Source organism: Galeopterus variegatus, unplaced genomic scaffold (assembly GCF_000696425.1).
Source record: "Galeopterus variegatus unplaced genomic scaffold, G_variegatus-3.0.2 Scaffold2235, whole genome shotgun sequence".
Lineage (NCBI taxonomy): Eukaryota > Metazoa > Chordata > Mammalia > Dermoptera > Cynocephalidae > Galeopterus > Galeopterus variegatus.
This window is the reverse complement of record NW_007728346.1, coordinates 110,722-128,251: the sequence shown is the minus strand read 5'-3', so window position 1 is coordinate 128,251 and position 17,530 is coordinate 110,722. Positions and strand designations below refer to the sequence as shown.

General features: G+C 37.7%; 1 protein-coding gene across 1 annotated transcript in view; it reads right to left on the bottom strand.

Moving 5' to 3' along the window:
- The window catches only part of DISP1 (dispatched homolog 1 (Drosophila)), a 70,638-nt gene that overhangs the window by 39,877 nt on the left and 13,231 nt on the right, over positions 1-17,530 (bottom strand). Inside the window, exon 2 of the mRNA XM_008581015.1 lies at positions 10,711-11,236. Coding sequence (XP_008579237.1) covers positions 10,711-11,219 — 509 coding nt within the window. The 5' untranslated portion in view covers positions 11,220-11,236. The remainder of the gene's footprint in view (positions 1-10,710; positions 11,237-17,530) is intronic.

Here is a 17,530-nt window from a genome sequence, read left to right as displayed (position 1 = left end):
GGGGGGGGGGGGGGGGGGGACGGGACCCTCACCTCCAATTTATCTGTTAACGTAATTTGCAATTTTTCACCTAAAGACATTAAGAATACTGCTGAGATGTGACAAAAGACTGCAGTGAACAACGATAGTAATGTGCAGTGTGCACATATTTATAAATCCCCATGCCAACGCAACCAAAACTTTCTGGCAAAAGAAGAATACCTGACACTTAAGAATGTCTATGCAATGGAAATGCCAAAGAGCAAAACTGCACACTCATCAGATCTGCTTAACAGTTACCTCAACTAGTAAATGAGCTTGGTAACCCATGAAGGCATTTCTGTGTGATGTTCCAAAAGAAAAATGTATTTTGTGCATAATGTACATGATCTCTCTTTGTCCCACATAGACTCAAAACCCAATAAGCTAGAACAAATCGGACTTTCATGTAACAGCCTCGGTTCCAATTTGGGTTAAAAAGAAACTTTTATTAGTAGAGCCAGGCCCTTAGTAGCAGGAAAGAAAGGATGCTATTTGTTATTTTAGTAAACAAGAAAGGAACTGTGTTATACAAAACTGGATGGGAGTGGAGGGGTGTTGCAGGGCGTCATTTCCTCTTATATTATTATTAATTAATCATTTCTTCTTAAGACGAATTCCAAGGCCTGGTGGATCACTAGTTAAAGGGCGGCTATTGTGCTGTTCTCTGAAAGGTGAGAGAAGCAGGGCATGGGAAATTCATTTTCACACATATTTTGTCTCTGCCACATATCAAGGGGCGGGAGGAGGGGCAGCACTAAAGGTCAAAATACCACATGGCTCTGGTCCTGTACAATGCACACAGCAAAACAGGAATGTAAGAATGCCATTTTTTGGCAACAGGAAAGAAAATAGTTTACAGTGATCAGATTTTTGAAAAGGACAACTGGTTAATTAAAAATATTTTTAAATGGTTGAAAAGTAATTTGGTTAAAAGAAAATATTCTTCCTCAACCCATGAAGTTAAATTTGCATGGTTAAGTTGGAGGATATGAAGTAAGCAGCCCCATGTGTTACATTTAAATTTTCAATAAATTATAAAGTACTTACACCCTTAAACTCAGTCCTTCCATGTCAGACTATTGCTGTGAGCTCTGTACAAAACATGCTTAATGAGAGTAAAATATATAGTTTTCTTAATAAGATGTGAATAATAATCGTTAATAAGAGATCCAAGAAAAGCCCTTAAGAAAGCCAGAAAAATCTTATTAAACTTAACTAACTTAAGACCATGAAATGCTGGAATGAAGTCTACAATTCTCAAGCCAAAACACTCAACCAGACACTAGTGTTGCTCACTGAGAATTTTAAGCTTTGAGAGTAGGAGGTCAGGGGTAAGGAGGTGGAAAAAACAAACAAATAAAAACCAATACAGGGCCGGCCCGGTGGCGCACTGGAGAGTGCGCCGCTTGGGAGCGAAGCAGCGCTCCCGCCGAGGGTTCGGATCCCATGTGGAGACCGGTTCCCGCTCACTGGCTGAGCGCGGTGCGGGAGCAACACCAAGGGTTGCGATTCCGTTGCCAGTCCCCGGTACGGGCGCGACACCGAGGGCTGCGATCCCGTTACCGGTCAGTAAAAAAGACAAAAAGGAAAAAAAAAAACAATACAATTCGGAGCTCAATGTAGAGGTAAAGTCTACGCATTAAATGGAAACATTTTAACAATCAAATAATACATTTAAATAAATCTTTCCCAAGGATTGCTCTACAATGAAGTAGTTTTAGTTTCTGGTGGCCTGTATGGTAGGCCATGGCTGATAACTATAAAACTAAGTTCCAGACTTATACTTAAAAAACAAAGGCCCAGAATATTTAGTTTTAGCTGAGACCAAAAATTCTCTCCCTATTAATGTTCCCTATGATATATAAGTGGAAATGAAGACAAAGAGTCATTAATCAAATTTCTGTTTAAACTTATAAAGTGCAGGGACAAAAATCTGTTACTGTAAACTTCTTTACTGAGATCTGTCACCTTGTTCCTTTCTGGGGCTAGAAGACTCCTCTTCCCTGAACTACCCTTTCCTCCCCTATAAAACACACTCCATCTCTTCTTAAAGGGAAATTTCAATGCCAAATCGAGGAGTTTGGGGAAACTGTGGAAGATTTCTGAGCAGAAGACAGACATAAAGAAAGCAGTGTTTCTGGAAGGGGGAAGTGGGCAGGCCTAAGTGACCACAGACACACAAATAGGGTCCAAAGGAATGAATGTACTAACTGTCCATCCTTGCTTCTTACTAGACATAACAAAACAGTGCTCAGAAACAGTAAACTGCTTACATTCCTGTAGGAAGCATCATGCTTGAATTTCAAACTATTTGGTAATTATCAGAGCCTGTACCATTCAAATGGTAAAAGAAAGTGACTTAACTAAACCAACAAACTCAGCAAATTCATAGAATAATGCATCAAATTTGGTCTTAAATACTCTCATTTTATTCTGCTAATTCAAAAAAAAAAAAAAAAAAAAAACCACATGAAAAAAGAAAAGCCCAAACTCTTATTTGGTAATTTAGGGATCTTCCACCAGTTTTATAATTTACTGATTGCTTATAAAGTCACTTATACTAGATTTGTGAATATCCTGGAGGTGATTAGAGCTGAGCGGACGGACGGAAGCCAGCCCCAGGCTGGCATCAAATACAAAAGCAGCTCAGGAGCTGTGGTACTGGTAGACTGAACATGCACCTTTTATTCCTTTTCTCTTCTCCAATAGGTCTGTAATTTTTTTAAAAGTCAGAAACCAATGCACTTAGGGTAGGGAGATTTAAAGGTCAGGAGGGGGTATCCCCAAAGATAGACTCAAATCACAATATAAGAGTGTTTTTAAGGAGACAAAGCCTATTAAACCTTCTCCCACTATCTAGGAAATAGACCAGTGGTGCCTGATCTTCATTATCAAATTATCATATCATAAAATTGAGCTCTGCGTAAGAAGGACTTGACTGAGACTCAATTATCTATTCAGTTCATTCAATTAACTTCTGAGTGTCTACCAAGTGTTATGCACTTTGCTAGGCCTCAGAGATACATAGCAGTACTACAAAGAAATGGTTTAACAAACTTAGGGCAATATCTGTGATTCAAAAGTATTAGAACTACAAAATTACCACACATACAGTAGTTACATATTTAATAAACGCTTTATGATGATTATACAACACTCAGAATCCACTGTTTCTGGGAGCAGTCTTCTTGGATTAACCATAGCGTATTGTTCTTCAAAGGTTGAATGAGATGATGACCCTGTGACACCTCCTCTGGCCCTTCTCTAAACCAGTGGGACTGTTCACCTTGTCCACTCACACTGACTGCTGCTCCTGGCCTCCCCAGTCCTATTTCCACATTTCACCCAGCTGGACTTCTGTCCCCATTTATGAAAAGCCCTTCCCATCTCCCATGACACTTTCTCTAAGCTCTCCTATGACCCCTTCTCCTCTCTGAAACTCACATAACTCTCTGAACCCTGATTTTGGTACTCAGAGAGTGTGGTTATTTTTGCCCAAATCATCCCTCTCTACTAGACTAGACTATAAGCTGTTTGATGGCAGTGATCAATCTAACTTCATGAGGTTTTATTGGTTTTTTAAAAAATTTAAGTTTTGTGAACTTTTCACAAAAAGACAGGTGTCTTGAGAAATATTTTTTGTAATCATTTGTTCATTCAGCAAATATTTACTGAGCTTGAAATAGGCCCCAGGCCCTTGGCTATATTTCAAACTCCAAACTACCAAGCAATCAGTTGAATATCTGGTTTGTGTTAAAAAAAGAAAAAAAAAAAAAAGAAGAAGAAGCAATTTTATATGGAGTCCATTTTGCTGAAAAGAACACAAAATAGTATGGCAATCAAACTTCTCCTTTAAATGTTAGGTTCCATAAATTCTTTTAAATCACACCCAGCAATCCATTTAAGTTTGGAAAGAAGATGCAGAAGATGCGTTTTCCTGGAATTAGAGATATAACTGGTCCATAACAATGTCTTTTTAAGTCTCACTGTTTGACAAATATTTTACAATATTTTAAAACATTTTTTTCTTTTACCAAAAAGAAAAAAGGAAAACTTGAACTATTTCTTTTTTTTTTTTCTTCACTCTCCAGTATCTGTTAAACAACTAACAGTAACATGGACAGAGGGTAAGTACAGAATATATTTGCTTCGTTCCAAAATGTTACATGAATTAATTTTATAAAATAAAGAAGGCATTGTTTCCTGACATTTATTATTAACGTAAAAGATGACCAAGGCTCATATTCTGAAATGTATTACAGATTGTGCAATGCATTCCACAAGGCACAGCACACTCTAAAGTCTGTTCATTTATAATATAAGGAAAGCTCTCTAAAAGAAGTCCTGGTAATGAAATAGGGCTTCACTCAGTGTGACTGCCAAACTGCCTTACTTTGGCAAGCAATCTTGGAACATTTAAAATTTTACAAACATTATCCCTTTTTAAAAAGTTAATTTGACTCCTCTTAAGGAATGTAAAAATAAGCCTTGGTTTCAGTGAAAGCAAGACTAAATTTTACCAGACAGTTCTAAAATCAAGTATCATAATCAGATTACAAAATTAGTATTATGTATTAAGGCTCTGAATCTTTGGGCTAGAGAGGCCTATTTATTCTCAACAACCCCCTTTCCTCTTCTAGAAGGCAAATTAGTGAACATCTTTTCCACCTGTTCTTTCCTACTGGTTGATAGGGTAAAGTGTGTAATTCATAAATAAGAATGAAAAGGAATACATCATGCATTTATTTAAACCAGGCCTCAGTAATAGCTTTATTTCTGAAATGATACTAACAGGATTAAGCATAGGTAGCAAACAACAATAAAAATTTAAGAAAATGAAAGGAAAAATAGAGGAGAAAAGGGAGATTAATATTCAGTGCCAGCTGATCTGCCCTCCAATCAGCACAGGCCCACTCAGTGGAGACTGGTCAGGAATATAGATCTGCAGGGGGTGCAGTTTGCTGAAAAGTCTCAGGCCCAGACCAGAGTGTCCACACAACCCAGGTGTACCAGAATTCACAAGACCTGGAAGTACATACAAGGTCAACAATTAAAATCTGAGCTGCACGAAAAGCCTTCCCCAGGGAATCAGCAGCAATGCAGAAATACAGCTCAACCACAGGGCTCAAGTGCTGGTTCCCACAGGAAGTTCCCCCATTTTAGAAGTAAGTAAAGGACAACAAATTAGTTCCAGTGCAGAGTTTAAGTGGTGGGAACAGCAAATAATCCAACACAGAACTGAAAGAAAAAATAAAATACCCACAGGCCAGAGGCAAAGTTTGATATTAACTAGTAAAGGTCTCACATCACCAAAGAACACCTATAAAACCTAGAAAGACAAGAGGCCCCCTGGGCTCCCAAGCCAGAAAGTGAGGAGGGCCTGGGGCCAGAGCCATGCTCCCCAGCATCTGCAACCAGCCCAGCAATGACAACCGAGCCGCCGCAAGAAATACACAGGGCTCCTGAGCTGGGGTGATAGGGGGCCAAGGGTTTCAGCCACACTCCCCTGAGTCTGCAACCAGCCCAACAATGACCTCTGAGCCACCACTGGAAGCCCCCTGGTCTCCCCTGCAGGAATGAGGGGGCTGCCACAGTCCTCAACCATGCCTCCCCTCCTTCCTCCTTCTCCCACCCTATTTCCTTCTCCCTCCCCTCTTCTCTCCCCCTAAGCTGCTCTGCAACATCCTAGAATATAAAAAAATAATATTCATAAATAAATAAACTTTAAAAAAAAAAAAGAAGCATTTGGATTGACTCTTGGTGTTTTGGGTAAAGCAGAGACTCTGGGATCTGTGTCAAGGCCCAGGTTTGGGCCACAAGGCTGATGAAGTGCTCAGAGTGATTTTTGGTTCAAATTTCCTGGCTAAACAAAATAACATAATCATCAGGGCTAAGGAAAAGGGAAGGGTAGGTCACTGAAGGCTAAGTGTAGTGAAGTAAGACACTTTAGAAACGATGCTCGGAGCTGTGATTTCACTCCTGGATGTTATGATATTACATGTGCAAAAGAACGAGAGCTCAAGTGGTAGATTCTATTCCTTCTGACATGATACAAGAATTCTCATTTCTAATTTTTAAAGTAAGAGGTCCCTTCACAGAAAATAATGAATGTCCTAATAATGAAAACGTCTGAGAAAAGTGAGTCAGAAATTGGAAAATGAACAAAGAATTGAAGGAGAAAGGAAATACAGATTACAAAAATTCCACGGTCACAATGTATGGGGTGGCACAGACAATGTTTACTTAACCTTTGAGGGGCTAAGCTAATGCTAGGGTTCCATGGTCCCTTCTATGCCAAGCATTCTTCAGTCTGTATAACTCTAATTCCTCCAGTGTGCCACAGGAAACATTCAGTGACTATGTTTGTCTACGAAATCACTTTCAGAGAAATAAAAATGCATTTGGCACGTACCCTATCATGATAATGAGTCTGTGGCATTGCCAAGTATCATTTATGGAATCCTCTGTTACAATCAAGAACATTTCTTTGCAACACCAAATTATAAGGTACGTATAGTTTAGATTAGAAATCTTGTATGCCAGTTTTGGATGCAGAACTCCTTATTAATTATGCAATAATACCATTACCCTTTCACTTTAATATGACAGTAAGAAGATCCCAAATGAATAATACAAAACTTGCTTCAACCAGCACACACGGAACATGACTGGCTCCTGAGAGGCATTTTCCAGTTCTCTGGAGGATAAAGAGCAGATCATTAGCAGGATGTAGAATTAGGAAAAGTTATCGCATGACCACCCCAAACAATTCTCCTGTTCTCTTTACCTTTTCTTAAATATGCTTTTATTTTTGCAGGCTTTCCCCTTACAACTTCCCCCACCTTCCATGTTCTGCCTCCTTCAGTCCCTTTATTAATTTCTAGTCATCCTTCAAGGGCCACTCAAGTTCTCTCATTTTCCGCCAGACTGTCCCTTACCTCAATAACCTACCTGGATCCTTCCCGAGGATTCTTCCCACCTCTGAGCTTTTGGGATTCTATATTGTTTCTACTGCAAAAGAAATGTCTTCTTCGTATTAATATTCTATTTTATTTTTTAACAGCACAGGTGATTCTGATGATCAGCTAGGACTTGTCAGTATAAGCCTTTTCTCATGATAGGGAGAGACTGCTTTCTGCCTTTTTGAATTTCTTAGTGTTTGCAATTAGGCATGTTAATTAGTAATGGCTGAGAAATGGGTATGAGGATAGGAATATACAAATGAAAAAGCCTGAAGCTTTAAAATGAAATCTATTTAAGCTACTTAATATTTGGTAATAGATGGAAATAAAACAGGATATACAAAATGTCATCCTTAAAATAATCTTAATTTTATCAATTAGAATGTTCCAAGAGAATTTTAAAAAGCCAAAAAGCACATACAGGTGATTGATATAATGAACCTTTTAGAAAATTTTATTACAGCTTAAAAAATCAAGGGATGAACGAGAACCCAAAAGGTGGGAAAAAAAGAGAAATGGGAATATGAACAACTGAAAGCAAGCAGCAAATGGGCTAGCGTAAAATTACATTTTCTTTTTGATTGACTCTTTAAAACATTCTCTATGACTTAAGTGCTTTATAAAAAAACAAAAACTTGAAAAATAAAACAAAATGCCAAACGGGGGGTGCCCATTTGTGGTATAGGAGTAAAGAGCAGTAACAATTGAAAGTCTAGAGATCTCTTTAATGTGGTTTACAATACCCTTCAGAACTTGATCCCAGTATACATCTCCTCCTGCTACTGTTCTCTCTTCCAAAAGGGTCTTGCCATACTGAACTATGCTGGAGCTGGGCTCACACGACCTTATAAGGCTTTGCATAAACTGCGCTCACTATCTGCAAGACAACCCCCTTACTCTCTCCATTTGTGACTTATATTCATCACGAGCCCTGTGTGTTCCTTCTTGGTATTACTTATCACAATAATGCAGCTACTGGTTTGCTTAACTGTTTCCCTTCCTACTACCTATAGCTCTATGATGGCAAAAAATGTCTCAACTTGTTTAGAATTACATCCATGGGGCCTGGCACATATAAGTAAGTATTCAGTAAATACTGCTGATTATGTAAGTAAATAAATGTAGAAAATAGGTAATTCTTGACGCATAATAAAATATGTCATGTACACACTGTACACATACTATTCCTTTGCAGGCATCTTTAAAAGATTCTAGGTCTGTTAAAAATAGTTAATCGAAAGGCTCAAATTTGTGAGATAAAATTCTAAATATGAAAAAATTTCCTTTATACTATTCCACTTCTACAACTTTTTTTGATGGACAAATACTGCATTTATCAATTTGTTTTCCAATTAAATAACAAAAGTGTTTTTATTTCTCTCAGAACTTTTAAAATGTGAACATTTTGTAATTCAGCCACAGCCTTTACTTCCAAGTAACTTCTTCACTGGGTCTCAATACCCTTTAAATAACATACTCTTGTTCTGGAAGGCAGTTAGCTTTTCATCATTCCTTCTGTCTAGATAACACCCAGACAAATCCCAGAGGGACAAGTATATGAACCTAGTGGTCATGCAGAATCTGAAGCACCATGACTGCTGAGACCCCACGACCAAGGGCAGTGGCAGGCTGAATCACTCACCTATCAGTTTGTTTTTTAATGCCACTGTATTAAAGTGTACACAGGGCTCTCATTCCTTTTGAATTAGGTCATCAAGAAATGCTAAGCCAAAATCCTGAAAATCTTGGCACAACCTGCCATACTGAAAGAATTGGTTATTTGCCCATAGTTTCAATACGTTGTGACATTTTTTAAAGGAGGGTTCAGCTTCAAAATGTAGAACTATCGGGCCGGCCCGGTGGCGCACTGCTACAGTGCGCCGCTTGGGAAGCGCGGTGGCGCTCCCGCCGAGGGTTCGGATCCCACATGCAGACCGGTTCCCGCTCACTGGCTGAGCTGGGTGTGGGAGCGACGCCGAGGGTTGCGATCCTGTTGCCGGTCCCGGTCCGGTACGGGCGCGACACTGAGGGTTGCGATCCGTTGCCGGACACGAAAAAAGACAGAAAGGAAAAAAAAAAATGTAGAACTATCTATCTCATCTCACACTCAACAATCATATAATATATGATTCAAAAACATCAATATTAAGATTATATAATTTTAAAATCAAGTATTTACATAGTTTAATTCAAAATGGAAAGAGTCTAAAACTGGTTATGCAGCACAATGCTGTCAGGACAACTCTTACAGGCAACGGCTTTGGTGAATTTGGTGAATTTCTTATCATAGTCCTATAACTAAAAGGCTCTCAAATCCAACATGGAAAATGTTTTCAGAAACTGTAGAGACATGCTGCAAAGTACTCTCCTCTGTCTCACCCTGCCCACTCTCTCTTTTCCCGTCCTCCCATCTTTTTCTTCCTCTCTTTAAAAGAGTGAAACCAGATAATCTTAACAACGTTCAAAACTTGATATAGGTGAAAAGTATATCAATTAATCCCTTTCTAGATCTGACTCTTTAATTAAAAGTGAATTTGCTACATGCATACAGTGAATTACTGCTCAGCAGTAATAAGAAAAACTAATTCACACAGCAATTAGATGAATCTCAAAAACATTACACCGAGTAAACATTGCCAGACATAAGAGTACATATGTTATGATTCCATTTACAGGAAGTTCTAGGAGCATGCAAAACAAATCTATGGTAACAGAACTCAAAACAGTGATTGCTTCTGGTGAAGAGAGGAAATGGCTGAGAAGGGCATGAAGGATCTTTCTGGAGTCACAGAAATGTTCTTCATCAGACTGAGGTGTGGATTACACTAGTATATGCGTTTGTTAAAACTGATCAAACTGTATAATTAAGATCTGTGCATTTCCCTGTGTGTAAACTATATTCCAATTTTAAAAAGAAAATGCTTTCTTTCTAGCTCTTTTAAATTTTTTTATTACCTCAAAATCTGAAATAAAACTTGGTCTCTACAAAGTATTTAGTATTTCATAAAACATATTACCATTGCTCACCTGCAGTGAAAGAAACTTTACTTTCCCATGGAAAAAACGGCTGAAAATCACATATAAGAGAAGCTATGGGCTGAGGTAGGGATAAGGACCAGCAGTGATGTAGATTTTTCTAGAACTTTTCAATCTATCAGATCTAAAAATGCTTTACAAAAAATACTTTTTAGAGTCCTGTGCTACAGGTTTATAGGTTTCATCTGGTGTTAAAGGAATTCTTGCTTTCATCTGATCTCAGCATACTACACAGCCACTCAAACCACACAAACAGAAACTGTGAGTACAGCATAAGGAAGCAACTGGGTTTGTACTTCTTTTTCATAAAGGTTGATCACTATCAATAAAAGCAAATAAAGAACTCCTGTTCAGGAAGCCTCATCACAAATATATCTTCCATGTACAATAACAAACTAACAATAAAACTTTTTACTGAACTTTATAACTCAAGGTCTAGCAGGGATTCCTAACAAGTTTACAGACAGGAAAAAAAGGAAAGAGGGTTTAATTGACTAAGAAGTCAATGGATAAAATACATTACTTCATCTGCATTTTAGCAAGCATCACACAATCCTTCAAATATGCATTTTCATTGGTTTTCTTTCCCTACATATTTTCTCTCCTCCTTTTGGGGAAATAAACACAAACAGTCACATTCATGTGAAATTAGTTGAATGCTAAAGGCTAGCAAAATTTCCAGACCACTCACCTTATGTTGGCTATGTGCTGTTGCACAGGCTGATGCTGAAAATGGTCAGGCCACGGATGGTGCAGGCAGAAGGATGGAGAGGGCTGAAAACAGCACGCAGTCTGATACACAGGTGAATGGTTTGGACAAAGAGATGCAGAATACTCGGAGTGTGGCTGCATGCAACATGAGGCCAAAGCAGAGGGTGCTGCAGGGCCAGCCTCGGGATGGCCCTCTGGGTGACTGGAATGGCTAGTCAGAGGGTGATGGTATGGGCAAGGATGGCAGCATTGGGATAACATCTGAGGTGTTCTTTGGTTGTCTAAAGGCAGGAAAGATGATTTAACTGTGCCATTAAGTTGCAGGCATCCATTGGGACTCACTTTTGTTCTTGCTGCTTCTTTGGGTGTGAGCTGCTGGGCTGCAAGGTCTCCATCACAGGACGTGAGGGGACTAGGGATGGTAGCACTGGTTGTGATGCTGCCATTGCTCAGGACCACAAAATCATTGTTTCCATTGCTCATAGCCATGCTCCAGTTTCTTGACCCTAAGAGAGAAAATGATACAAAATCATCCAGTTATAGTCAGGTGGACCAATACATAGGAAAGACAAGTAAGATATTTTTAAAAAGTTCTTTGAAAATGAGGGTTTTTGCAGGAGTTGTAAGAGAGTGGTGGAAACCTAACGGCACCTGCAATGGAACCAGCCAACACGCTGGCACTTTTTCTTTCCTCCACATACTTCATATGCACCTTAAGAGGCCTCTCCTATTCCTGTGGATCACTTTACCACCCACCCCACCTCTACTTTCAGTGCCTTTCTTTTCTCTGCATCCTAGATGTGCAAGTATCAGGAAAGAACTAGAACATTTAGGAGATGGGAAGGGAGAGGATACCAATACCATCCTTCAACTTTTCAACAATATCTCCCGGGGTGTTCTGATTTAGGAGTGATGGGCAAAATGAAAGGCCACTCTGAGGGCAATTAGTTGTATAAGTTAAAAATCTGAATAATCCTAAGAATATTTTATGCCTTAGAAAAATTTCCAGAATGACTTTTCCTCCAAATCACTCCTGTCCCAGAATAAGAATAAACAAAAGAAAATAAAAACTAGCCAAGTAAGAATTCTGGCAACCAAAATATCAGATGCAAAAGTTTTATCCTCTAAATCAATGAATATAATGCTAAAAACAATTAAACATGCCACACATGTCATCTACGAATTTATTAATTTGTTTTCTATGTCATACACTACAGGTAACACTGCTTGCATATGAGAAAAATAATACTATGGATGGGATTTGCTTCAGATGAAACTTTTTCTTACTTTTTTTCCTTCCACCAAAGGGTCTAGGCCTTCAATATAAAGAAAAACCCTTACATGCTCAAATTACCAGTAGCATGTTTGTCCGATCAACGGACAAGCAAAAACAGACAACCCACTCCCTCTTGCCTTGCCTACCCTTCCGCCCTCTGAGCAACATACACATAAAATCTGGGAATTTACAGTAAGGAAAATGGATCACCAAGTGCTATTAGTCTATTTAACCTATACACCAAAGCCAGCAAGAAAAAAAGATAACCACAATTTGACTCACTAATCCTTTGGAAATGTATTCTTCTAAGTACACAAAACAACTTCTGGAGAAATCTCTCTATAGTCCTTCCCCACCTCTGGCAGACACACAGATAACCAAAAGAAATTACCTCTCTTCAGTTTGAGTATGTGGTAATTTAACCTACAAACCTGGCTTACCCATGAGGAAAATTCCCAATGTATATTTTCACTCAATATATAAATGATTCAACAGGGTCATTTCTGAGCAGAGCATGCCAAGAGCATGCATAAAGTTTCAACCTGAATACTGGTATCCAGAAGATACTCATTGTACTAGGATGCAAATTTAGCAATATTATATTTACCTTTCAGATAAACTCTTCAAATACACACACACACACACACACGTTCAGTTAAATAAACATCACACAATAAGAAATGGAGGAATTAATGTAGACATTAAAAAATATCTTTATAAAATTTTTTAGTGGAAAGACAAAGCATTTTAAAACAAGATATATATATATATATAACAAGTAGTTACTTCTCTCATTAGTTTTATCATCACTTTTGAAAGTGGCTTTCCAATCCCAAACTTTCATTCATTCATTCATTTTGGCAGCTGGCCAGTATGGGGATCAGAACCTTTGACCCTGGTGTTATAACACTACACTCTAACCAACTGAGCTAACCAACCAGCCCCTGGAACTTCCTTTTATAATGTCCATTGAGAGGGATTTTGAATTGTAGTAAATATAGTTCTCTCTCCTTCCTTAAATCACTCCGGATATAAATACCCATTATAAAACACTCAAATAATATACCCAACACAACGCAATAGTAGTTAAATGTATTATCTAACTGTTAGAAGGCAGGGCAGGTAGAATGACTGGGAAGAGCACTCATTTGACCCAGGAGGCACAAACTCTAACCTTTCCATCACTTTCTAAATGTGCATCTCAGCAAGAAGACCTGCTCATTTAAGCTTCTGTTTACTGAAGAATATACCCTTTTTTGTTGTTGTTAACAAAAGGAAAATCTGTGTGCAAACACATAAATTAAAGGGCACTTAAAGAAGCCCTCCACTTTTTTAAAAAGTTAATTGATGCAACCCCTGCTCCAAAGCCTTCTCTCCAGACCTCAGGCGAACCATCCGAGCTGATGGGACCTGCTGGGCTGAACAATAAAATCCACAACTCCTCCTACTCTTCCCCTTAGGAGGATAAAAGGAAGAAATACTTCAGGTTTGTCTTTACCATCTCAGGCTGGTTAATATATCATCTTAGTGTAATTTTTGGTATTTAATTAAATCAATCCTATTGACTCTAATAACAGCTGTCAGGTGAGTTATGCTGATGAGAAGCATCCATCTAACAATAAAAATCTTCAAAGTTTTAAAGCGAAACTGGGCTTAAGACGAAGTGCCATCAACCTCTAACACCCTTCAAAGTACCCTGAAATCCCCCCCTACACTCTTCACAATTTTCATGTTTCTCTATCTTCTAATTAAATCTGCTTTTCCCCAGGGGGGAAAGGTTTCCTTTTCACTGGAAGCAGAATCATTTTCACTGTAAGCAGGACAATGTATAAAGATGTATGTATGCATCAGGATGCTGATGCAGCGTTGCTGTTTCCTATTATTTTTGTCGCAAATGCATCGTTTTGTAGTTAAACCAGAGTTAAACAGACTCTTGTAGGCCAGCCAAGGGACCTAACCACCATTTATAACATTTTTTTTCCCACTGTGATAAAGTGCAGTTCAAGTGCCAAATCACTGACTTACGAATGAATTTTTGGAACACAACCTGTCTTGTAACTTGGAGACTTTTTGTAATAAGTAGGAACTAGTGGATAGTAAAGAATAATTTGAACTCAGACTTTGGCTTGTATCTGAAGAAAGTCACATGAGCTTTCATTCAGTTTCTTTAATCATAAAACAGGAACCATCGATTTAACTTTCATAAATAAGTAAAAAATACAAGGAAACCATAAATGTCTATGGATTATTTAAGTTCAGTGTATGTATTTGTGTAGGGGTGCGGGTAACCAGAATAGCAAAGTTTCAATCTGAAGTCAAGAGTTGACACTAAGGCAATACAGAGAAAGACTGTTTTTCTTTAGAACTTAGACAAATGAGGAAAAAATCCAGTCTGAAACTAGAACGGAGGGAACAGGATAGAAGATAAGATAGAGGAAGAATAAGCATAATAAAAAGAAATGAAATAAGGAGCTCCTGAAAGAAAATGTTAATAACCTATTACTTCTGCTAAACTACTGTAATAAATGTAATGGTATGTTATTATAAATGCAGTGGTAATAATATTTATGGTGGAAATTTAATATAAGTTTTGGGTCAAATATAATGACAGCTAGGTTGAAATCACCTGTTCTCCCCAAGGCCACAACACACAGAAGATGCCAAAATAAAGATATTCTTGAGGCAGTGGCTTGAGCTGTGATAGGCCCCTAACAAGATATTTTAGTGTATTTCCCAGCATTCACGAATATAACATGCCAATATCAATATATGAAAAGCCACTTATCTTACATTCCCTATTTCACCTTTTTGACTAGCATTTTTATGTCCTGAGTGATTTGGCAGTTTTGGGGCTATAAGATGTATCGCCAAGGACCATCTTTTGATTACATTTTAAAATTTAAGGTTTTTTTCTTTGAGCCTCAGTTCTTCACATGTATAATTCAGGGTAATAATCAATATACATCTCATAGAATAATTATGAGAATGTAAAAATGTTTTGAAAACCATAAAGGGCTATGTATGTATAATGAAAGAGTTATCATTATTGCTTGATTGAGTAATGAGAATATAAAAAGATATGGAATGATACTTCCTAGTTTTAAAGCCAAAATTATGCTCAAAAATGGCATATGTAGCTTAGAAAAAATAGCATGGGTAGGTCTGAATTTGAAAGCTGATTATACTAGTTATTAACTTTGAGAACCTGGATCAGGTTACTTAAACTCTCACTGTCTCTAAATCTTGGCTTCTTCTTAGAGTTAAATTTGTTTGAAATGCAAATTGGTGCAACCTTCTAAGAGCTATGGGGCACTACTTATCAAAATTTAAAATACCTTTATATCCTTTGACCCACAATTCTACTAGAAATTTATCCTTTGGATATATTTGAACAATGTATATATGTATGCATTAGGATGTTGACTGCAGCACTGTTTGTAACAGTGAAAACTGGAAACAATTTAAATTATCATCAAGAAGGGCTTAAATTCTGTTATACCCATACTTGGGTATTCTGCACAATAAAAAAGAATGAGTTAGGTCTGGGTGTATTGCTATGGAAAGAAGTCCAAAAAATATCACTATGTGCAAATAAAATGCAGCTGCAGAACGAACTATATGGAGTGAATCCATTTTGTAAAAAAAAAAAAAGTGTGTGTGTGTGTAATATATATGCATACATAAATAATTTTGAGAAAGACATAAGAAAATGCTAATATTGTTTCCTGCTGGAGACTTGGACTGAGCTATTTGGAAGAATGGAGGAGACTCACATTTTACTTTCTGTACTGCCTACAACTTTTACTACAAATGTGTCTTTTTTATAGTAATAAACTATTACTTAAAAAAACATATAAAATCCCTAGCATAGTGATTGACAATGAACAAAAATTATTACTAAAATGCAAAAAAAGAAACAAAACTATTTTACTTAAAGGATAACTAGACAGATATTCACTGGATACATTTCAAATTATCTTTCAATACATAACTGCTTTTTTACAACGACACCTGTTTTAGTATGTTTTGTGGTGCTATAACAGAATACCTGAGACTGGGTAATTTATAATAAGCAAATTTATTTGGCTCACAGTTCTGGAGGCTGGCAGTCCAAGACTGAGGGGCAGCATCTGGCAAGGGCCTTCTTGCTGCACCACCCCATGGCAGACGGGCAAAAGAGAACATGTGCAAGAGTGGGAAGGGGGCCAAACTCATCTCTTTATCAGGAACCCACTCCCCCAATAACTAACCCACTCCCAGTATAATGACATTAATCCACTCATGAGGGCTCTTCCCTCATGACCCAATCACCTCTTAAAGATTCCACCTCTCATCCCTGTTAAATTGGGAATTAAGTTTCAAGCACATGAACTTTGGGGTACCCATTCAAACCATAGCAACTCCCCACACAATATATCTAATAATTGGATAAAGTAGAAAGTGAAACAGAGCTAAGGAGCAAGAATAGATGAATACAAACTATTCAGAACAAAGAGTTTCATATGTCTTTCATAGCTTCCAAATTTGGGGGAACAGAAATAATTAACTGTTAGAACAAAGCTATCTAAGAACCAGAAGTATAATAACTATTCCTGTAATCATTAAATCCGACCTTATAGAAAAGAAACACAGAGACTTCAATCGTATTGAAATGCAGAGAGAAAAGAGTCATCAGAGTTCATATGATTAGAAGATTCAAAGCAATTACATTCTACTCTTGTTTGGAACTCTGGAAATCCGTACCTATAAAATATATGCAAAACATCATGATTCAAAGACAAAAAGCAGCATCTTGTTGAAATGCTATCATATAATCATAGTAGGATCTGTTTGAATTATAAGCATTTTATTCACCAACATGTCATATACCAAAATATGTTAATGACACAATTTACCCAAAGGATGCAATCAAACTATTTAGGTGGCTCTCAGAGTACAATCACATCTAAACAGCATTAAGAAAACCTCATAGCAGCTATTTGGAATTGGAAGTCAGAACTGCTAATGTGGCCAGAAAACTGCCAAGGTAAAAACCTAAATATAATGTAGAAGAGAATACACAGACCTGTTCCAATTACCACAGTAACCACTTAGCAAAGCCAGCATGAACCTTCACAAACACAGGGCTCATATAGACTGAAGGAACAGATCTTCATCTCCATCAACAGTTACAATAGTACACCTCTTTGGTATTTCCAAAGCACTTTCACACACATGATCTCACTTGAGTTGATCCTCCTAATAGCCCTCAGAAAAGAAGGTGTGGCAAGCACTACCATTCCATTTTGCAAGAGTACTTGACAGGAGAGTCTAAGTAAAGTGCCCAAAGTCACATACGGGTAACAAATGGTGAGGCCGGTAAGCCTGAGGCCGATGTTTGGAGAGCTTTCTAATATATTACATTCCATAAGCTCACATGATGTATTTTATTTTTTTTATTTTTATTTTTTCATTAAATTTTTCTTTTGTCAATATACAATGTATATGATCATTATGGCCCATCACCGACACCTCCCGCCCTCCT